This window comes from Anolis sagrei, chromosome 9 (genome assembly GCF_037176765.1).
Source record: "Anolis sagrei isolate rAnoSag1 chromosome 9, rAnoSag1.mat, whole genome shotgun sequence".
Taxonomy (NCBI): domain Eukaryota; kingdom Metazoa; phylum Chordata; class Lepidosauria; order Squamata; family Dactyloidae; genus Anolis; species Anolis sagrei.
In genome coordinates this window covers 26,057,269-26,081,117 of record NC_090029.1, presented here as the reverse complement: position 1 = coordinate 26,081,117, position 23,849 = coordinate 26,057,269, and the positions used below count along the sequence as shown (strand labels likewise).

General features: G+C 43.7%; 1 protein-coding gene across 2 annotated transcripts in view; it reads right to left on the bottom strand.

Moving 5' to 3' along the window:
- ALPK3 (alpha kinase 3) overlaps positions 1–23,849 on the bottom strand; it is a 66,102-nt gene that overhangs the window by 28,772 nt on the left and 13,481 nt on the right. For both annotated transcript variants that reach the window (XM_060755911.2, XM_067471393.1), the window contains 3 exons: positions 18,127–18,248; positions 5,185–5,302; positions 2,022–3,315 (listed from right to left, as the gene is read on the bottom strand). In XM_060755911.2, the coding sequence (XP_060611894.2) occupies positions 2,022–3,315; positions 5,185–5,302; positions 18,127–18,248 (1,534 nt within the window). The remainder of the gene's footprint in view (positions 1–2,021; positions 3,316–5,184; positions 5,303–18,126; positions 18,249–23,849) is intronic.

The following is a 23,849-nucleotide window of genomic DNA, read 5'->3' as shown; positions in this document are numbered from 1 at the left end:
CTGGAAACCTGAGCCAGAAGCCCTTTGCAGCTGCTCCGGCTAGGAAGCGGCTGGGGCTCTTGGGTCCAGCCAAAGGCTTATGCTGGAAAGCCACCTACGCAGGCTCATGAGTCCCTCCCACGCCAACTCCTCCACAGAGATTGTTTGGATGCCAATCAAGTGAGGAGCCCAAATCCCCTACCATGGGGTCCTGAATCGTGTTAAAAGCAGAAACACACACAAAGCAAGTCTCTTTTCCTAATGGCGAATTACACAGAAAGTGCAGCAGCACCAGTGACAGAAATAGACACCATCCCAAACCAGGAGAATGAGTGTCAGAGGCAGCTGCAGTCAGGAAACACAATGACACCTCTTGAGGAGAAGTATCAGAGTCACGCTCAGAGTCCAGGTAGTCTGGATCACCCTGCAAGCAAACATGATGTTTTGCTTGGCTCTCTCGGCACATTTGCTATTTCTTTAAGACTATTTCTCAATCTTCTAAAGACACTTTATCACAGTTTTTCATGTTGTGGTGACCCCCAACCATAACATTATTTTAGTTGCTACTTCATAACTGTAATTCTGCTACTATTCTGAATCGTAAATTGATGTGCAGGATGTATTTTCATTCACTGGACACAATTTGGCACAAATGCCCGGTATATGAATACAGGTGGGGTTGGGGGGAAATTGATTTTGTCATTTGGGAGTTGTAGTTGTGGGATTTATAGTGCACCTCCAATTAAAGAGCATTCTGAACTCCACCAACCATGGAATTGAACCAATCTTGGCACACAGAACTCCCATGACCAACAGAAAATACTGGAAAGGTTTGGTGGGCATTGCCTTCCTAGAATAGGAAAACTCTTAGCAATTATGTCCTCAAATGCACTTTAATATTGATTTAGGATTGTCTGCGCGCCCTCATCTTTCTCTGAAAACCCTATCCTAGTTTACCTTACCTTGTTCATGCCCATCATTTTAGATTTTAATAGTTACATTTGGCCCAGCCATTGGTTTTTAATGCTGTATGTTATTGTTATTGATATTGCTTATTGCTTATTGTGTATTTTTTGTTTTTGAGTTTTATTTTATTTTATTTTAACTGTTTTGTATTGATTATTTGTTATTGCCTTTGTTTACTGATGTGCTGTGGGCTTGGCCTCATGTAAGCCGCACCGAGTCCCTTGGGGAGATGGTAGCGGGGTACAAATAAAGTATTATTATTATTATTATTATTATTATTATTATTATTGTAGTTTTGGAGTTGTAGTTCATCTACATGAGCCTTCCAAACTTGGCACAAATCCTCCATATGCCCAAATGTGAAAACTGGTGGAGTTGTGAAAAACAGACCTTGACATTTGGGAGTTGTAGTTGCTGGGATTTATAGTTCACCTACAATCAAAGAGCATTCTGAATCCCACCAACGATAGAATTGGACCAAACTTCCTACACAGAACTCCCATGCCTTCAAGGGACTTCCTGGTGCGAGCCTCCCTCCAGCCTTGCACACTCTCCCTCGCTAGCACGTGTGCACCAGGCTGCCATATGCCAAGCATGCCTGCTCGCCTCCCGCCCACTTGGAGTCTCAGTGGGAAGGTGAGAGGCCATCCAATCACCGCAGAGGAGGGCTTTTGGTGGAAGAATTTGCAGTCTGTTTCCAAAAAGGAAAGGAAGGACAGAAGGAGAGATCTTCAGCCTTTCTCTGCCAATGGGGTTCCTAAGACCATCAGAAATATGTGCTTTCTTATGGTCATTGACGACCCTTCTGAAACCCCCTCGCAGTCCCCCCCCACCCGGGGTCCCAACGCTGTTTTAATAGGAGTGCAAATGGCAAAAAGAGATGGTTTCATACAATGTTACAAAGCCAGAGGTCACTCTTAGCCTGACAAGTGACCATCCAATTTCTTGCTGGCCCTGCACATCTCTGCAGACCCCAGCTATAAATAGCCCACATAGCTTTGGCAGTTGCTGTTGAACTGATTTGGAAACGTTTTGCATGAGGTCAGCCTTAGGAAAAAAATAGAACCTTACAGTACCTCGGAAGGCCCTCGGCGGTGCAGCTCCTCCTCCTGCAGGTTTCGCCTTGCCTCCTGCAAGGACTGTGGGACAGTCCTACCCGCTGGCCCTTGAGATGGGCTGTGGGGCCGTGGGGCCTGCTCACCTTCAGGAGGGAGGGAATCCAGCAAGTCCGTTTCACGGATCTGGCTGAGGAAGACACTCATTGCATTCTCCTTCAAAAAGGGAGCCTCTGAGACTTGGCTTGGAGGCTGAAAATCCTTTTCAAAAGCACTTTTGCTGGGGATCTCTGACACCATTCCAATTTTTGGAGAAGGTTGCACCTCCATCTTGTTTGTTATGGCCTCCTTGTCCTTCTTTGCATAGGATTCATTTTTCCCTTCCTCTCTGTTTAATGCAACGGGTTGGCCTACATCAGTTCTACCTGAATTTGGTTCCGCTTCTGCTGTTGTCCCAATATCCAAATACATATCTTTCAGAGAAAAGTACACATTAGATTTGGAAGATGGAGAGGATGGTGCTTGTGAAGGCTTTTGAGGGCTGTGGCTTATGAGCTCTTTGGATTCTGCTTCCGTGAGGCCCCCATTTGATAGCGAGGATGCATTTCTGGAAAATGAATTACTAGGTCTTGCATCTTTCTGTGATGAGGCATTTCTCCTCGGTTGCGCCCTCTCCTCTTGTCGGGAAATGTCCTGATTTGCACTTGGCGGAGCGTTTGCATTCTCCTCTTTCTTCTTCTTCTTTGCAGCAAAGTCCTTAGTTGCCGGTTTGGCTTTCATAATCTCCACCGTCTCATAGATATAGGCGAGGAAGTCATTGGCCTTATCTTCCCCGTTTTCCTCTCGACCTTCCAGAGAAGAGTCCCCATTGGTCTTGAGCTCCCCTTCTAAACGCCCCGGTATGAAGTTGTTTGAGAACACGGAGGTAGCATTTAAAGGAGTCTCTTTGCCCTTGGCTTTGTCGGCCTCGCCATATCGCGGTTTCCCGTCGGGAATGCGCACCTTCGCTTTCTCCTCTTTGTCCCACAGGGAGGTGCCCGAGTGCATCCCGACCTCCCCGGTCAGGCGGCGTTTCCGCTGGAACCTGTCCGGACTCACTCTCCTCAACTCCACTTCCACATTCTCCTTCCCGCGTTTCCTGCTCTGCTCGATCTCCCGCAGCTTGGCTTCGGCGCTCCGCTTCAGCTTTGCAAACCACCGCTGGTGAATTTTATACTCTGTCATCTTCCCGACTTCCAGGACTCCAGAACAAGACACAATGCCCTTGCTGTTCCTTGCAGAGGCCTGGTAAATGGCCGCATCGTCTTCCGTGCACCTAAAAAAGAGAAAGGGAGACATCCAATTGGTCCAACATTCGGCAGCCAGACTACTAACTGGGGCGAATTACAGGGAGAGATCAACCCCCCTGTTTAAGGAGCTCCATTGGCTGCCGTTCATCTTCTGATCCCAATTCAAGGTGCAGGTCATCACCTATAAAGCCCTGAACGGTTTGGGACCCGCCTACCTTTGTGACCGCATCTCCTACCATAAACCTGCACGATCTCTCCAATCTTCTGGAGAGGCCCTCCTTTTGCCCCTTCCGCTATCACAGGCACGGCTTGTGGGAACGAGGGAGAGAGCCTTCTCTGCTGTGGCCCCCCAGCTTTGGAACTCGCTACCAGGTTTGATTAGGCAAGCCCCCAACCTAGCAGCTTTTAAGAAAGATCTAAAAGCTTGACTTTTCCGATGTGCCTTCCGAGAGTGGCCTTCCAAATAAAATAGATAATGCAAAATAACACAACAAAATCAATCACAAAGGGTGGGCCAAATGTGCAAGATAAAACATTACAAACGTTAAAACCCTGGGTGAGATAGGAAAGAGAAAAAGTGATAAAGGAGGAGCCTGAGAAGGAGGAGCAGTGGGGTTTGGTCTTCATTAAGGTTAGGGGAAAGTGCATAGTGTGGACAACTGTAGATGGAAACTAGCAAAAATGGGTTTAGGGAGGCGCCTTCAACAGCCTCACTAAACTACAAATCCCAGAATTCTGCAAGAGGCAGCAACCGGATTTTAAGTAGATTTATTCTCTAGTGTGATGAAGTAAGATTGGGTGACCTGGAAGGTGCTGAACGGACTGTGCTCTGCCACCATGAGATGCAGAGCCAACCTGAAGAAATGGGGCCACAAAGTGGAGTCCACGACATGCGGATGCAGATAAGAGCAAACCACAGACACCGGCTACAATGCAGCCTGAGCCCTGCCACATGCACAAGGGAGGACGCTCTCACTGCGACACCAGAGGCACTTCAAGTGGCCAGCTTCTAGTCAAAGGATATTTAGCATAATGCCAAGTTTTAAAAACTTTGTTTTGAAATGCATTTTAAATGTGCCCTCAACTTTCTTCTGACAAGATAAATAAATTATGGAAAGAATTATATATGCTTAGGAGTGGAAGGATCCAGCTTTCCCAACTCAAAAAGAATGGTTGATGAAGATCTGGGAAACAGTAGAAATATTGATAAGGAGGAACATCTGATTGGCTTTAAGATAGATTGGGACATGTTCATTATCTTTTCACAGCAAAAGAGGGACATTTATTAACTGCGGGAATCATGAATTAATTGAGCGCCGGCTTTGGCAATGCTTAACCGCCAGCTGCAGTAAATCTTGCCAATGGAAAGTTTGACAGTTCAAAGCCCGAGTCAGGGTGAGCTCCTGGCCTTTAACTCAGCTTCTGCCTACCTAGCAGTTCAAAAAAAATATGAGTAGATAAATAGGTACCGCTTTAAAGCGGAGAAATATTAAGATACCCATAAGGAAATGCCAGAAAAATGCCAGCGATTCGATCAAGGAAGAAGTTTACGAACAAAGCCCTTCGGCAGTGAAGATGGAGCAACAGCACCCCCTGTGGCAGAAACCAAGAACAGCTTCCAAGATGCCAAAGATAGGGAAACATTCATACACACACACACACACACAGTTGTCTGTTTTGTCAGTGTATAATGGCATTGAATATTTGCTGTAAATGTGCTCTGAGTCCCCTTCGGGGTAAGACGGGCGGAATATAAATACTGTTAATTAATTAATTAATTAATTAATGGCATGGCTCCCTCAACAGAGTGGGAAGTTTATACCGTTTTTTATAGTTGTTTAGTCATATTTTAAGTTGTTGTGTCCAGTATGTTGCAATACAGTCTCGGTTCTTACTTGTACAACTGCAATGTGTGCCGATTCCCATGACGAAAAATCTCATATTTGGGCAAGCCACAGTATCTGTCCATCTCTTCGTCATCTTTGTACCAGGTCACTTCTGGCTGGGGATAGCCTGGAGAGGAAAAGACACATTGGCAGACAGTAGTGCACAAACCCCATCACCATCGCCATCATCTCCAGCCAATTCCAACACATCTGGAGAAGACAGTTTGGTGAGACACCAGCTCTCTTCGGCAAAGAAAGCTGCACACCTTGACAAATGACAACTCCCATGATTCCACAACACTGGGTCATAGCAGTGAAAGTGGTGTCAAGCTGCATTAATTCTACAGTGTAGGTAAAGGTACAAGTTTCCCCTGACATTAAGTCTTGTCGTGTTCGACTCTGGGGAGTGGTGCTTATCTCCATTTCTAAACTGAAGAGCTGGCGTTGTCTGTCGACAACTCCAAGGCCAAGCATGACTGCATGGAGCACCGTTACCCTCCCGCCAAAGCAGTACCTATTTATCTACTCACATTTGCATGTTTTCAAACTGCTAGGTTAGCAGAAACTAGGACTAACAGTGGGTGGTCACCCCGCTCCCCAAATTTGAACAGCTGACATTTTGGTCAGCAAGTTCAGCAGCTCAGCAGTTTAACCTGCACCACTGGGGGAGGGGGCTAAAGTGTAGATGCACCCCTAAATCTAAGCAATGTAGAAAATTCATATTCATTGTACACTAGCCGTCCCTTGCTGTGGCCCAGTCTGTGTATATGTGTTTTGTGTGTGTATATATGTGTTTATGTGTGTGTATATATTTGTGTATGTATGTGTGTTTGCATATATATTATATATATATATATATATATATATATATCGGTGTATACAAGTGTGTGTGTATATATATATTTGTGTGTTTATATGTGTACATGCATTTGTGTATATGTGTGTGCTTGTCTATATGAGTATTTGTGTGTGTGTGAGTGTATATATATTTATGTGGATATGTACGTGTGCATGTGCATATGTATATCTGTGTGTATGTATATGTATGTGTCTGTATATGTGTATATCTGTGTGTGTTTGTGCATATATACGTGTGTGTGTATGAATGTGTGTATATATATATGGTGTATTTTTGGGGTTTTTAAGTCTGTTCCGCTGGGGTTTTGTGTGTGTGTGTTTACGGGTGATGGACACTCGTTGGCCTGATAGGTGTATTGTGTCCAAACTTGGTGTCAATTTGTCCAGTGGTTTTTGAGTTATGTTAATCCCACAAACGAACATTACATTTTTATTTATATAGAAGATTGCTTCTCAAGAGAGCCTTCTTGCCTGAGTTTCCTCACTATGTCTCTCAGGACCAGAGACTGAAGGTTAAAGAAGCATTAACGGCTCCCAAAACTATGGCACACATTATATAACCTGGCCGTTTTGCACCATGAAACAGGGAAAACAGATTGTTTGTAAGCACTCGGTGCAGATCAGGTGAACTTTCCTAGTCCCGTTCGACATAGACGGGCGATGAGAACATCCCTGCCATTCCAGGAAGTCAGTCTGCTTTGGTGGATGAGAGCTTAAGGTTAAAAAACAGACACTTCGCTGCGGGCCAGGAGCTCCATGGAGAACCAAGCATCACAGTCTGTAAACTGAACCCAAAGTTTCCATTGGCCAGGGGCAGCAGGTCGTTGCATCACAGCCAGCCGGTGTCCTTCAAGTGCCATTGGGCAACAGATGTTGTGGGCCTTTTTGGGACAATGACATCATTATATGTGTGTGACTGGCTGCTTCCAAACGAAGAGCCAATTTTCTTCCTAGGATCAGCTGTATGTGCATGGGATTGGGGCGAAAGGGAATGGTCCAGTCCTTCCTGTACTGCATCCACCCAACTGAACTCAAGGAACTCCGTGTCTTCTACAGCAGCATCCACTAGGATGCATTCTCAAATCAAGAGAATTCAGCTCCCACTTCACTCTAAATGTTCCCAGGAAGTATGTGAGTTCAAGGTGTTATGCAATGTGAATGGCAGTTCCACCTTGTCTCCTGTGCTATACTAATGTAATATAATATATTGTATATACATATAATATTTATAATATTATAATGTAATGCAATATAAAACTACTAATAATATATTATATTTATATATTTATATTACATGTAATATTACTAATTATATTATAATATAATGGTATAATACAATATAGTAATATTTAATACTGATATTGTACTATGCTAATAATATAATATATTGTATGTACTGTATATATATTTTGTAAGCCACTTTCAGTCCCCTTCGGGGTGAGAAAGGCAGCATATAAATGTCGTAAATAAATAAATGACAGCTTCCAAACTTAGCCTATCATCTAAAATACTTGAGAGAAATAATACAATCAGCCCTTCACATTCACTGGGATTAGGGAATGAAGATGGGGGAAATATGAATAAACAACTCCCAACAAAGGATGCCTTCAGGCAGGAAGCAGCCAGGCTTTGAAGCTGCAAGGCCATTTAATGCTAATCAAGGTGGCCAATGGCAACATTCACACTTGCCTCAAGCAGACAAGAGTTCTTTCTCCCACCCTGGACATTATTCCACAGATAAATAAACCTTACAACTTCTGAGGATGCCTGCCATAGATGGGGGTGAAACGTCAGGAGAGAATGCTTCTGGAACATGGCCATACATTCCGGAAAACTCACAGCAACCCAAAAATGCATTATGTTATCCAAAGAGAGTGTGCAAAGAAATGACTCCTCCCACACCCCTATAAAATATATTGCTCATTCGAAGAGTTTCGTGTGGAAGAATAATAGATTCTGTCAGTTCTCATGTGTATTCAAAACGAAGTCTAGGATGCCAAAGAGACCTTGCACATTTCTTTTCTTTTACATTTTTATTACAGCTTCCAGAATCCTGTAGCTATGCTGGCAGCTGAATTTTGGGAACTGAAGTGCAAAAATTGCAATTTCACCAAATTCTTTTGTCAGTCTTCCTGACATAAATTATTCTTTTGGACGCAGCTTTTGTTTCCTCTTCACAGACCAAGGTAAGCTGAAGAAAGGGTAGGATTGTCTTGCTGGGATCCATTAATGGATGGAGTAAGGTAGAACTTCTACCTTACTCCATCCATTAATGCATCGTTTCTCAACCTGGGGGTCAGGATCCCTAGGGGGGTCGTGAGGGGTGTCAAAGAGGTCACCAAAGACCATCAGAAAACACAGTATTTTCTGTTGGTCAATGGGGTTTCTGTGTGGGAAGTTTGGCCCAATTCTGTCATCGGTGGGCTTCAAAATGCTCTTTGATTGTAGGTGAACTATAAATTCCAGCAACTACAACTCCCAAATGTCAAGGTCTGTTTTTCATAAACTCCACCAGTTTTCACTTTTGGGCATATTGAGGATTTGTGCCACGTTTGGTCCAGATCCATCATTGTTTGAGTCCACAGTGCTCTCTGGATGCTAGTGAACTATAACTCCAAAACTCAAGGTCAATGCCCACCAAATTTTTCCAATATTTTCTGTTGGTCATGGGAGTTCTGTGTGCCAAGTTCGGCCCAATTCCATCATTGGTGGAGTTCAAAATGCTCTTTTGATTGTAGGTGAACTATAAATCCCAGCAATACAACTCCCAAATGACAAAATCAATCCCTTCCCAACCCCACCAGTATTCAAATTGGGGCGTATCGGGTATTTCGGCCAAATTTGGTCCAGTGAATGAAAATACACTCTGCATATCTGATATTTACATTACGATTCATAACAGGAGCAAAATGACAGTTAAGAAATAGCAACGAAAATAATTTTATAGTTGGGGGTTACCACAACATGAGGAACTGTATTAAGGGGTCACAGCATGAGGAAGGTTGAGAACCACTGCATTAATGGAGTCAAGAAAGACTGATGGTCTTGTATCCATCCAACAAAAGCTGACAATTTGATCCTTCAGTGACCCCTTCAACCGCCCAGTTCTGGGAACGGTGGATACACTCACATCGTGTCCTTGTGAAGCAAACACAGCATCGCTGCTCAGCTTTAAGGCTGTGTACATGGTGATAATTACGGCCTTAAACCCTGCGGTATTAGCATAAGACTCGTTTCCTAAAAAATCATTCCTACTGATTTACACACTGTGTTTGGTTACAGAAGGCAGCAAGCACGTCCTATAATGACGTTTCTTTCGCCAGCTTCGTGAACGGATCTGCCCCTTCCCCAGTTTGTTCCGCTCAGCAAGAGGAAGGATTACACTTTAGTCTAGAACGCACACATACACCAGTGGCAACATCTTGCGATAGGAATAGACAGGGAACATGAATTGAAAGGACTTAAATTTAAGAGGATATCGACTCAACAAATATAGCACATTGCTAACTACCATAGAAATACTGCAACTTGTATTTTCCTAGATTAGTTAGTTGGTGGACTGAGCACTGGATTGTGACTCTGGAGACCAGGATTGAAGTCCCTCTCAGCCTGGGAAACCCACTTTAGATGAGTCACACACTCTCAGCCCCACAAACCACCTGACAAGGACACCATATGTCAGAAATGCTTCAAAGACTTCTTCACTAGGGAGAGGTTAGTAATGTAGTTCAGGGATAGCACTACAGATGTCTACAAAAAGCCTAGCATCCCATAGGATGGAGGAATGGCAGTTAAAGTGGTATCAATGTACTGCAACCCTCATAGTATAATAATATAATATAATATAATATAATATAATATAATATAATATAATAAACTAGCGGTCCCCTGCCACGTGTTGCTGTGGCCCAATCTGGTGATCTGAAAATTAAAGTAATGAGAAAATGTTGGTTTCTAATAAATGTCATGTCTTTCTGCTTGTGGGTAAACAATATTTCTTGCTGTTTCTTTGCCAGTGTTGATGTGGAGATTGTCTGGTTTGCCTGCTCTGGAACATGCAACATATCATTGTCCTTCTTTAGGGGTCCCTTTCAAATCTTTGATACTGCATCTGTCATATACATATGTGTGTGTGTGTGAATGGCTGGATGGCCCTTTGTCACGAGGGCTTTGATTATGTTTTCTTGCCCTGGTGAAGGGAGTTGGACTGGATGGCCTTCAGGCAGCATTTCTCAACTTGGGGTTTGGGATCCGGGGGGGGGGGGGGGTGTCAGAAGGGTCACCAAAGACCACAGAAAACACAGTATTTTCTGTTAGTCATGAGGGTTCTGTGTGGGAAGTTTGCCCCAATTCTGTCGTTGGTGGAGTTCAGAATGCTCCTTGATTGTAGGTGAATAAATCCCAGTAACTACAACTCCAAAATGTCAAGGTCTATCTCCCCCAATCTCCATCTGTGTTTATATTTGGGCATATTGAGTATTTGTGCCAAGTTTGGTCCAGATCCATCATTGTTTGAGTCCACAATGCTCTCTAGATGTAGGTGAACTACATCTCCAAAACCCAAGTCTGAGTACATGTTTTCTGGGAGGTGGGGAGGTGTCCACTTGCCCTGTCATGCTTTCCAGCAGAGCACCCAGACACCAAGACTCCCCCCACCCCCCACAAAAGCTCTAAAACCCAGGCTGCCATTAAGCCTCATTACCCGCGAGAAAGCGAGGGGGACCAGGAGCTAGTTACTTCCACTCCTTTCTTTTCAGGTGTAAATGGTATGTTCTTTCAGACCAAATGGCTTCCGGTACATTTCCGGTACAGCCTGGAAAATGCAAGAGGGCTGTCTGGAAGTCCAGACAGCAGACAGTTAGTGGGTTCAACTTGCGCCTTTCAAGAAGGTGCGGATCTAACCCACTTCCAAATTACCTCAGCTCAAAGCAGAGTTTTCCTACTTTGTGCCAAATGCAATCACGTTTGCCTGAGGTGTCATCTGGATGCCCCAGGTAAACATATGGGAGGGCACACGTTTTGGGTCGTCTGGATAGGCCCTCAGCTGCCTTTGCCAATAGTCACTGATTCTGGGAGCTGTCGTCTAAAACACCTGGAAGACTGTAGAGTTTGGGAATCACTGAAGGGGAGGCATGCAATAGTCAATCTCCCTCTGTTCCCAATTATTCTATATCAGGCATAGGCAAACGTTGGCCTTCCAGGTGTTTTGGATTTCAACTCTCACAATTCCCAACAGCCGGTAAGCTGGCTGGGATTTCTGGGAGTTGAAGTCCAAAACACCTGAAGGGCCAAAGTTTGCCCTTTCCTGCTCTATACAACTATCCTAATGATCTCCTTTCAACCATCAAATATCCAGAGTGATCTGGGATAAATAAGGGGCTAGCAACACCTTCTTTAATGGGTCCTACATAGAAACATCTCCTTCAGCCTGCCTTTTCCAACACCAGCCTCTCGCACAGAAGCCTCTCGCCCATCTTTCCGAGCGGTTGCAGCCAAGGTCACCTCCAGTGCCTCCCTTTCCAGCCCCTACCCTTCCCCACTTAAGGCCCTCTCCACACTTGGGCCAAGTTCAAATGTTAGATCAGCTCACAAACACCCACCACCTTGTAGTAGCCAACACCTGCTTTCGTCTCCCAGCTCCGTCTCCTGCTTCGTCAGCCCTTGGTCTTTTACATAACCTTCCTCCAAGCTTGAAGACTTTTCCTAAAAGTATTTTTTTCCAAGCACAGATCACATTCTTGACCATAGTTGCCATGGTGTTGTCTGTGATGCAGGAGATTTCAGACAAATTATCCCCTAAAGCTTCATTTCCCCCAACAAAAATGCAACAGTGGTAGAACTACAAGGGGGAGCAATGCTAAATTGAGTTAACGTGCATGCATGAAATAGATGGGAAAGGCTAGGCATGCATTGAGGAGCTGCTATGAAAACCAGAAGGGAGGAGGCCCTGCCATTGGGACGCATCCCAAGTTCAGCAGGGGTCCGAAGGGACAGAAGCACAGCCGAAAGATTACATCAGACACTTCCAAGTTCCAAAGCTGGAATGTAGTAAAAATCAGCATGACTCATCCCTGCGCCAAAAGGAATAAAATAAAGACAGAACACAACAAACTGCTCCAAAGACCAGGATACGAAGCAATGGATTCAAACTTCAGGAAAAGAGTTCCCACCTAAACATTCAGAAGAATTTCCTGGTGGTTAGAGCTGTTGAACAGTGGAATACACTGCCTAGGAGTCCAGTGGAGTCTCTTGTTGAGTGAGTGGGCTTATTAACGAAATACCCTCCTCATAAATGTACAGCAGAATGACTTCTCAGCAACAGCGTGACCCAGCACCAGGAGCCAAAAGTGATAAAAAGAACAAAAACACACAGATGTTATCTCTTCCATAGGAGATTTTCTTTACAACAAAATAATTTGGTTGCACTATTTACAAGAACAAGGTTTCCATGACACAAATAAAGTTCAACCTTCATACTGGAGCTTCATGCACGAGGCCTTCTCATAACAAGGCCTACCTCACACTCTGAGGCCTACTACCACTGAGACCTCTAAGGCATTCTCTCACACAGAGAGGCTTCTCTCACACTGAGAGCTCTCTCAGACTGAGACATTGCTAAGCAACAGGCACACCTTCGTATATTGAACTAAAGTTTTGGCTGCGCCATTGCATCCATTAGCCAGGGTGGTCCATGCCTTGGTTACATCCAAACTGGACTACTGCAATGCACTCTATGTGGGGCTGCCCTTGAAGCTGGCCCGGAAGTTTGAACTGGTACAACGGGCGGTACCAGGCTCCTTACTGGAGCAAACTATAGGAGCATACAACACCCCTATTAAAACAGCTTCATTGGCTGCCGATAAGTTGTCGAGCCAAATTCAAGGTGCAGGTCATGACCTATAAAGCCCTAAACAGTTTGGGCCCCGCCTATCTCCGCAATCGCATCTCCTTCTATGAACCAGCATGAGCTCTAAGATCTTCCAGGGAGGTCCTCCTCTTGGTCCCACTACCTTCTTAAGTGCAGTTGGTGGGGAAGAGAGAGATGGCCTTCTCAGTGGTGCCCCCCCCCCCCATCTCTGGAACACCCTTCCAAGGGAAATAAGACAGTCCCCATCCCTCCCCTCCTTTCATAAGAGCTTGAAGACCTGGTGGTTTCAACAAGCCTTTGAAAATGACCAGTTCTAACTCAGTCTTACACATTGCCGAATACGGCCTTATTCTTCCTACCAATTACCAGATTCTTTCCTCTAACCGGCCCTGGAATGACCAGCCACAGATCTGTACCTAATATTATTGTTGCCTGCCATAGCATTGCACTTAATTCCCTGGCCCCCTAGAATTTTTGGGCTTGCACAAATCTTGGCCCAGCCTTGTAAATTTTTTGATTGCCTTGAACAGGCAGCATTACATTTAATATATGTGTCTTATGGCAACAATTTTTATGCTTATATTTTGTTTTGTTAATCTTATGGTTATGTTGTTTTTACTTTGTATGTTTTGTGATGTTACCTGGGAACCGCTCTGAGTCCCCTCGAGGAGATGGAGCGGTATATAAATAAAGTATTATTATTATTATTATTATTATTATTAATATTATTAAACCCTTTCAGTGCTTGACTCACATTTTCGTAATTAAAAATACCTAGTTAATTTTTAATATTTCAGACATCTTTTTCTCTGGAAGCATTTGAAAAGAGACTCGACAACTATCTGTTGGAAGTGCTTTGTTTGTGTTTTCCTGCATGGCAGACAGAGTTAGAAGGGGTCTCTTCCAATACTATGATTCTATGAACTCGGCACAAGCAAGTTCCCATACTGCAGATGGAGCCACACTTTGCAGTTAAATTTGCCTTTTGTTAAGGGTTATCCGGAAAGTAAGGTAACAAGGCACATAGCTCTCGTGGGGAATTTTCTTGGGTGAAGTTGGTATCACTGCTATGTAGTGGGAAGCCAGAGGAAGTGAACGAGCAGTGCCAGTCGTCAGTAGCTCATCAACTGGTGCTGTTGTTGTTCACTCGTTCAGTCGTCTCCGACTCTTCGTGACCTCATGGACCAGCCCACGCCAGAGCTCCCTGTCGGCCATTACCACCCCCAGCTCCCTCAAGGTCAGTCCAGTCACTTCAAGGATGCCATCCTCCATCTTGCCCTTGGTCGGCCCCTCTTCCTTTTGCCTTCCACTTTACCCAGCATAATTGTCTTCTCTAGGCTTTCCTGTCTCCTCATGATGTGGCCAAAGTACTTCAACTTTGTCTCTAGTATCTTTCCCTCCAGTGAGCAGTCGGGCTTTATTTCCTGGAGGATGGACTGGTTGGATCTTCTCGCAGTCCAAGGCACTCTCAGCACTTTCCTCCAACACCACAGCTCAAAAGCATCGATCTTCCTTCGCTCGGCCTTCCCTAAGGTCCAGCTCTCACATCCGTAGGTGACTACAGGGAATACCATGGCTTTGACTAGGCGGATCTTTGTTGCCAGTCTGATGTCTCTACTCTTCACTATTTTATCGAGACTGGACATTGCTCTCCTCCCAAGAAGTAAGTGTCTTCTGATTTCCTGGCTACAGTCTGCATCTGCAGTAATCTTTGCACCTAGAAACTGGTGCTGTGGTGAAGGTTAAAATAGAATAGAATCCTTGAGTTGGAAGAGACCTTGTGGGCCATCCAGTCCAACTCCCTGCCAAGAAGTAGGAAAATTGCATTCAAAGCACCCCCGACAGATGGCCATCCAGCCTGTTTCAAAGCCTCCAAAGAAGAGCCTTCACCACACTTTAGGGCAGAGAGTTCCACTGCTGAACAGCTCTCACAGTCAGGACATTCTTCCTAATGTTCAGATGGAATCTCCTTTCTTGTAGTTTGAAGCCATTGTTCCGCATCCTAGTCTCCAGGGCAGCAGAAAGGAAGCTTGCTCCCTCCTCCCTATGATGTCCTCTCACATACTGATACATAGTTATCATGTCTCCTCTCTGCTTTCTCTTCTTCAGGCTAAACATGACCAGCTCTTTAAGCCGCTCCTCATAGGGCTTGTTCTCCAGACCCTTTATCATTTTAGTCGCCCTGCTCTGGACACATTCCAGCTTGTCAACATCTCCCTTCAATTGTGGTGCCCGGAATTGGACACAATATTCCAGGTGTGGTCTAACCAAGGCAGAATAGAGGGATAGCATGACTTCCCTGGATCTAGACACTAGACTCCTATTGATGCAGGCCAAAATTCCATTGACTTTTTTGCAGTCGCATCACATTGTTGGCTCATGTTTAACTTCCTGTCTATAAGGACCCCAAGATCTGTTTCACACGTACTGCTCTCGAGCCATGTGTCCCCATTCTGTATCTTTACATTTCATTTTTTCTGCCTAAGTGGAGTATCTTGAATCCCATAGAGTACCTAGAAATGCCTGGGGAAATCATATTTTGTCAGACAGGGATAAATGAAACCATGAGTACTGGTCCTGTGGATGTAGGGGTCATACTTTAGTTTAGCTATGGATTCCTGCATGAACAGAAACTATACTGACTTTCTGGAGAAAAATGCATGATCAAAATACATTAACCACAGGATAATTTAGAAAGAAGGCTAGGCATGAAAGGCTCGTGGATAATGTTCTTAGCACCAGGGCGAAAACTTGGAGGAGGGGATGGGGGTCATGAAAAAAGCTTGGAATGAACAAGCGGAATAAAATAAACCTTATGAATCACTCCTAGTCAGGAAATAAGTTGTCAAGGCAGGCAGGCCCTGGCTGTCATCAAAAGCGCTGGCTCCCTCCAGCCTGAAGCCATTTATCTCGGTCCATCAAGAGCGAACTGAAAGGGCATCAAAGAGCTATTTTGTCAGGAGGACCAACCACAGTCTGAAATTGAGCAAATTGGCTCTTCGCTCTCCCTTTGACAGAACTTGGAAAGGGATTTTATCTGGGCCATTAACATAAGCCCTTAGACAAACTACGGGGCCATTGGCTGCATAATTATCCGTATAAATGTATTTAACTTTCAGAGAAGACATAATGGGCTGGAACAAAACCTCTTGAGGGAAAGCAAGATACAGTGCTGGCTGATAGGTTTCTTTCTTTTTTGGGGAGATTTGCTTTTCTACAAACAGGTTGAATATTCCTTTACCAGAGATGCTCCAAACCAGAAGTGTTCTATATCTAGGATGGGATTTTTGGATTTTGGAACACTTGCATCTACATAATGAGATATCTTGGAGGTGGAAACCAAGTCTAAACAGAAGATCCTTTTACATTTCATGCACACCTTACACACATAGCCTGAGGGTCATTTTATACACAATCTTTTTGCTAAATTAGTGCATGAAACAAGACTTGCGCTCTTTGAACGCAAAGGTGTCACATTAAACATTAGAATCAGAAAATCACAGAGTTGGAAGAGACCTCGTTGGCCATCCAGTCCAACCCCATTCTGTCAAGAAGCAGGAAAATTACATTCAAAGCATCCCTGACAGATGGCCATCCAGCCTCTGCTTAAAAGCCTCCAAAGCCTCCAGCACACTCCGGGGCAGAGAGTTCCACTGCTGAACAGCTCTCAGTTAGGAAGTTCTTCCTTATGTTCAGGTGGAATCTCCTTTCCTGTAGTTGGTTCTCTGTCGCCATGGATTTTCTGACTCAACGGCCTTTTGAAGCCAACCCACAAGGCTGATATGGTCCTCTATGAAAATGTTTTTGACACCACTGATATAATCTTTATCCATAATAAAAGTATTTCCCTATGAACCATTGCGGAGCTTTCCATCCCACCACGATTGGTGAGGATGAGAGACAGGGCCTTCTCGGTGATTGCTCCCCGGCTATGGAACTCCCTTCCTGGTGAGATCAGGTCGGCCCCCTCCCTCCTGTCCTTTAGAAGGATGGTAAAAACTTGGCTGTGGGACCAAGCTTTCGGGACAGGGCAATAAAGCGGCAATAGGAAAGATGACCAGGCCAATGATTTGATGTGGATGACTAGGACGGTTTTAAATGGTGTATTTTAATATTGAGATAAATGCTTTTAATGTTTATGTATGTGTATATGAACTTGCGTCCCAGCATTAAATGTTTGGCATATATATGCTGTGCTCCGTACCCTGAGTCCCCTTCGGGGTGAGAAGGGCGGAATATAAATGTTTTAAATAAACAAATAAATGTGAAAATATGTAAATATGTGTGTGGTTGGGGTACCCACTTACACAGACAGGCTGCCACGTCCACAAAAAGCTATGATTCCCACACATGAGGACCCACCAAAGGTCCTCCCTCCAAGGACATTGCAGGTTATAGCAATCACCGTGAACATATACAACCCAAACGACAATGGATCTGGACCACACTTGTTACACATACCCAATACACCCAAATTTAAATACTGGAAGGGTTTGGGAGAGATTGACCTTGATTTTTGGGAGTTGTAGCTCACCTACAACTAGAGAAACTGTAAACCCCACCGACGATAGACCTGGATCAAACTTGGTACACAGAACCACCATGGCCAACTGAAAATCCTGGAGGGGTTTGTGGGGCAGGGAATGGCCTTCCTTTCTCGAAGTTGTACTGAACTGAACCTACTGGAGGGGTTTGAGGGAACTGACCCACCATGGTGGGAGCTGTAGTTTATTCTTCAGCCAGAGACCACACGACCCCACCAATGGTGCATCTAGAGAGCAAAAATGCCCAACATGACAAACTTTAAGCATTGGTGGAGTTTCAGGGGGTTAACCTAGTATGACATGAGTTATAGTTCACCCATAACCTTATGCATTTTGTAAAATTAAAAAAATGACTTCTTCAAATAACCCGAGCAACACTGGGTACCCAAGCTAGTGTAGGAATACAGGAAAAATGTTCAGACTCCCTGTTGCCCAATCCTACTACAATGTGATTAGTACACTATTTAACTGCTCCTTCAACTGCCATGACCAAATTTTGTGGAATTACGAAAGAGGCAGTTTAGTGAGGTCTGATGTGTGATGTCTTTTTCCAAGTTGTTTTCCTCTTACAAATATGGCAGCTACCATTGCATTTCAGGGGAAAAACAGAAACCTGTTCTCATCTCAGCACATTTTCTCCAAACAGAAGGGAATTAAAACCCTCCCGTTTTGTTTGTTTACCTGTCACGACGCATGTGAATTTGGCATCCGCGTCCTCAGACACCGCATACGACCTGAGAGTAGTTTCGAAAAGAGGCTGCGTCTCCTCGGTCAGCTGAGCAATGATGGCACAGAAAGTGCTCCTAAGGCAAGTTCAAGAAGGAGAATTAGAAGCAGAAAGGCAGATGCATTTCTCCTCTATCCCCTTCCTCTTTCAACTCAGCTTACATGTTGGTTCTTCCCTCCCAGCTTGGTTCCTGTATCTGGAAAAACTATGAGGAAGTCAGAGTCAACCTGCCCTAAACTGATCAAAACACACAGCTTCGGATTTGATAAGAGACCCTTAGAATTGAATATACCACTTAGGGAAATCATCCTAAGGATCAACGGTGTGCATGCAACATTTTCCAAACTTCAGCCAAAGTTGGAGAAATTTAAAAACTACAATTCCCAGCACACCTTTTGCCCACAATGACTGGAGTATTCTGGGAGCTATATCCCCAAAAGAGTTGCCCTACAACCACAAAGTAAGAGATAATGTAAATGACACAAACTGACACACCTTATAGTAACATGGGAAAATGGTGGGGATTATGTGAAGTAACTTTTCCATTCTATGCTGCCTTTTATGGCGGCTCATATCCAGAATCCGCCTGCCCAACATCTGATCTAATCTGTGCACCCATCCAACCCACATTCATGCGTCCATGTGGTTTTCACCCACAAACATTTTTTGCACACCAATTTCAATCCTTGGATCTCCTCTTTGAGGATCCAGAGGACATGCAATGTTTCTTCATCAGACAAAACACTTCATGTGGACATGCCCTCTTGGAGAAACGTCCACATGACAGACAAAGACACAGAGATGTACAAAACAAGGCTTTGGGTTTCCGTTGACGTATTGTAGTGATGCTTCTACCTCTTCTTAAGCTATTATTCTGCAGGAATATATGCAAATACTGTATGACCACCTTCTCCATGAGAATGCCTTCTTGTACTTACTATAAAAACAGGGAAATTATGATAATAGTAAATGCTATTGAAATGAATATTTATGTTGGACGTTAGCATGGAATCTCTGCAGAGGACCTAGAAAATTCCTTGGTATTGAAGGGAATGAGGGGCCCGATTTCATTTGATTAATAAACAGCAATAGCATGAAGAATAGGTTTGATTAAATAAATAGTCTTAGTCTTAGCGTTAGAAGGAAATCTGCCTTAGTCTTAGTATTAAGCCAGGAGAAACACACATAACAAATGGCAGTTGAAAGAAGAGAAACAGCCCAACCATAAACAGCCCATCACTTCCTTAGAGATGCAAAAAGAGACATCTGTTGCATGTCAGCCTGTGATTGTGTCTGATGTTCATGATGGGAATGGGGATGATGTTCCTGATGGTGGGGCTTGGGTCTGTTGGAAATGGGGATAAGGGTTTGCCTGGGACTGAGTTAAGCTCAGATGAGAAGCCCAAACTGTCTAAGGAAGAATCACAAGGTCACATTCCTGGGAGAGGCCCTTTGCAGTCTTTCTCAGAGCAACTGTCTGAAGGTGCAGAAGTTAATGAGAGTCAAGTTAATGAGAGTGTAGATAGAAAGCAAGGCTTTTGTAAACCGAGACAAGAGTGCTCAGGCGCAAAGAAGATCCATTTATTTACAGGAACAGAGAGACAAGAAACCTTTATCTGGTGGTAAAGTCAAGCAAAATGCTTTCTTTTTTGGTTTGGGGATCTGGAAAACCTTTCATAGAATCAAAGAGTTGGAAGAGACTTCATGGGTCATCCAGTCCAACCCCCTGCAAAGAAGCAGGAATATTGCATTCAAATCACCCCCGACAGATGGCCATCCAGCCCCTGTTTAAAAGCTTCAAAGAAGCCGCCACCACGCTCCGGGGCAGAGAGTTCCACTGCTGAACGGCTCTCACAGTCAGGACATTCTTCCTCATGTTCAGATGGAATCTCCTCTCTTGTAGTTTGAAGCCATTGTTCCACATCCTAGTCTCCAAGGAAGCAGAAAACAAGCTTGCTCCCTCCTCCCTGTGGCTTCCTCTCACATATTTATACATGGCTATCATATCTCCTCTCAGCCTTTTCTTCTTCAGGCTAAACACACCCAGCTCCTTAAGCTGCTCCTCATAGGGCTTGTTCTCCAGACCCTTGATCATTTTAATCGCCCTCCTCTGGACACATTCCAGCTTCTCAATATCTCTCTTGAGTTGTGTCTCTTTATATTGATTCATGGGGAGAAGTTGCCTCATTTGGGTCAACATTGGAATTTCATGACAGTCTTGCTTTCATGTGTTCTTAGTTTCATGTACCAAGCTTTTGCCAAGCTCCTGATTTGTCTATTGGATGTTTCATGCTGCCTTGTTTCACAGATTCTTGTGTCTATTTCATGGATTTTTATACCTATTTATCTTGTTTTGCCTTGAAGCTCATGGACTTTCCTTTGTTTTGGAACTTTACTGTTTTTGCTAATTTTACTGCTTTGCCTACTTATATTTTTCAATAAACTGCTTGCTGATTTTACCAAGCTGGTGTGGTATTTAAGGTCAGAGATGTTCCTGCTCTGGTGTATGACAACATCAATTGAAGGTCTGAAAAGTCAAGCCAAGGAACTCACAAGACAATAAACCCAAAAAAGCAGGTTTAGAAGTAGACAGTTCAAACAAAATAGTGTCTGGTCGATTGGACAAAAATAGATGCCTAAAGGAAGGGGAAAAGTCAAGATGGTATATTGATATACTGAATGATTGTAATTGGGAAGTTGTGCTTTTCTGAACTGTTTTGATAAGCATCTAATCAAAGTGTTGTTACAGGTTTTTTTGGGCTATATGGTCATGTTCTAGAGGCATTCTCTCCTGTGAGGACCTCACTACCTTTGAGGATGCTTGCCATAGATGCAGGCGAAACGTCAGGAGAGAATGCCTCTAGAGCAGAGGTCCTCAAACTAAGGCCCGAGGGCCAAATACAGCCCTCCAAGGTCATTTACCCGGCCCTCGCTCAGGGTCAACCTAAATCTGAAACGACTTGAAAGCATCCAACAACAACAACAATTCTATCTCATCAGCCGAAAGCAGGCCCACACTTCCCATTGAAATACTAATAAGTTTATATTTGTTAAAAGTGTTCTTCATTTTAATTGTTGTATTGTTTTTAAGTGTTTTTTGCACTACAAATAAAATACATGTAGTGTGCAAAGGAATTCATTCATTTTTTTTTCAAATTATAATCCGGCCCACCAACAGTTTGAAAGATTGTGACCTGGCCCTCTGTTTAAAAAGTTTCAGGACCCCTGCTCTAGAACATGGCCATATAGCCTGAAAAACCTACCTACAACAACCCAGTAAGTCCGGCTATGAAAGCCTTCGACAATACATCTAATCAAAGGTAGCATGGGAGGATGAAAGGGGAATGGAAAGGAAGAGAGCCTGGGAAAAATAATTTTGGGAGGTGCAAAATGTCAAGGTGTGAAATGTCCTTGGAAATTCTATAAAAGCAACCAAGCTGTGTCGCGTGGTGGCACTTCCTTCTTTTTTCATGCTGCCCACATTTCTTTGTTTTGCAAAATAAAGCCTGTTGTATCATCTCCTTACCTCGGAATTAAAATCTGAAATGCATACTTCTGAGCTTTAAGGAAGCCAAGCCCCTTCTGTACGAAAAGTATGTGTCTAACCAAAATGCACACAAGTGCTTACTGCATGTTCATTTTTAATGAAGATACGCTGCAGGGATTCTAGAAACAGATGCAAGTTAACAAGGAGTCTGTGGGACAAAACCGTCAGGAGAGCTTTGTCTGATGATGATGGCAATGCAGACCACTACACTTGAAAAAACCCAAGGCCCTTAGAAAGCTGATGCCAGCAGCTAGGAATGTGAATCATGTTTGTGTCTGCAATTGCAAGCCTGAGAGCTAAATATTCGCTTTAAGAGGAAAAGATAAGCCCGCAGTCTCAGGGAAGCAAATTCTTCCCCCGATATCAGATTCCCATATGATTTGGAATGCACAGTATGGTGGATATGAAGAAAATGGTCTAGAGAAGGGTGTCTGAAATAGCGCTTTGAATACATTCCGTTCTCTTTTGTTTCGGCCCTCTCTTTTTCCTTCTAATCCATATCTTCTGCCTAACTATTTTGCTGAGGATGGAGAGAGGAGCAGAGAAATGGGATCATGAAATAGCTGGCTGCCAATGCGCCAAAATAAGGAATAAGTCAAACGTGAATGGATACAGCACTACAAATCCACAAAACATAAGCAGGATATAAATAAGACTAGATATGATCTGGATCAAAGATATTGCTCAAGGTCAAATGTGCAAAAACGTATATACCTATTGTTATGTTACAGGATTCAGTGCAAAAAGATAACATCTTTGTGTGGTTGCTGTGAATTTTTCGGGTTGTTTAATGATTCTCAGCAATCCAAAGTTTCTGGCCACAAAAGCCTTCTTTGTGTTAGTTAAGTGCGTATTTGTACTGTGGGGGTGTGTATATTTTGTGAAATGTCTCTATATTTGTGTCTTTGCAGGATTACGTTCATTTGGATGGTGTGATTTTAATAACTGTTTTTAAATTTCATTGTTTAACAGATGGGTTTGTGAAAAGACCTTCCGCCAATGGTAATGAAGGTGCCACCAAATTGTAAAGAGACGCTACCAATTAGTGAGGAAGCGCCTAGGTTTAGGAGAGAGGAACCACTGATTTGTAAAAGGCTCTGGTATTAAAGGCTCTGTTTGTGTTGTGAGGTAATTTTGGTAGAGTGGGTGCACCGAACGTAGAATTAATGGAGATGAGGCAGTTTTAAAAACCAAAGAGAACAAGTTTATTTTTAAACAAAGCGTATGGTTGCAGTATGAAGATGTTAAGCTTGGCAAATACTTGATGGTTACATGTAACTTGGTTGCGATACAATTCAGACTTTCGATGTTACAACTTATGAACTCTTGCTGTGGTGAAGCACTTTATTAACCAGTGTTCCCTGCAGTGAATAGTCTCTCTGTTTGATCTATCCTTGATCAAACTACAGATCTCCAGTCTTTTTCCGACTAACGATCTTATCAAGCCTCTGTTAGTTCTTTCTAACTAAAGCAACTAACCAGGTTTTCCCCTTCAGCTTCCTAGCTGAAGAAATCTCTACTATTCACGAACACTAAACCCTGACTCTTCACTTCTTCACTCCTCAGAGTCTAAAACCTGACTCTGCTGCTCTCTCCGAGTCTCCCGCCTGACTCTGCTGCTCTCTCAGAGTCTTCCCCCTTGACTCTGCTGCTCTCTCTGAGTCTCCCGCCTGACTCACTCTAACTGTCACTTTTCAGAACCTTCACTCTCTAAGCTCCTCCCACCTCCTCTTCTGCCTCGTTTCCATGGTAACGCATCTCTCACAGCTAGGCCGCTCCAGCCTTAGGGCAACCGATGCAAACATAAATACAGTTATAAGCATATTATTATAAACACTTCTGTACAGGTTTTAATCCAAATATTTTTGTATTATTGATATTTTAACTTTATGTTTGATGTTTAATGTTATTTTTGGTTTATGTTTTAATATGGTTAGGTTTTTAATTTATTGCTGTTGTTTGTTGTTCATTCGTTCAGTCGTTTCCGACTCTTCATGACCTCAGGGACCAGCCCACGCCAGAGCTCCCTGTTGGCCGTCACCTCTCCATGCTCCTTCAGAGTCAAGCCTGTCACTTCAAGGATGCCATCCATCCATCTTGCCCTTGGTCAGCCCCCCTTCCTTTTTCCTT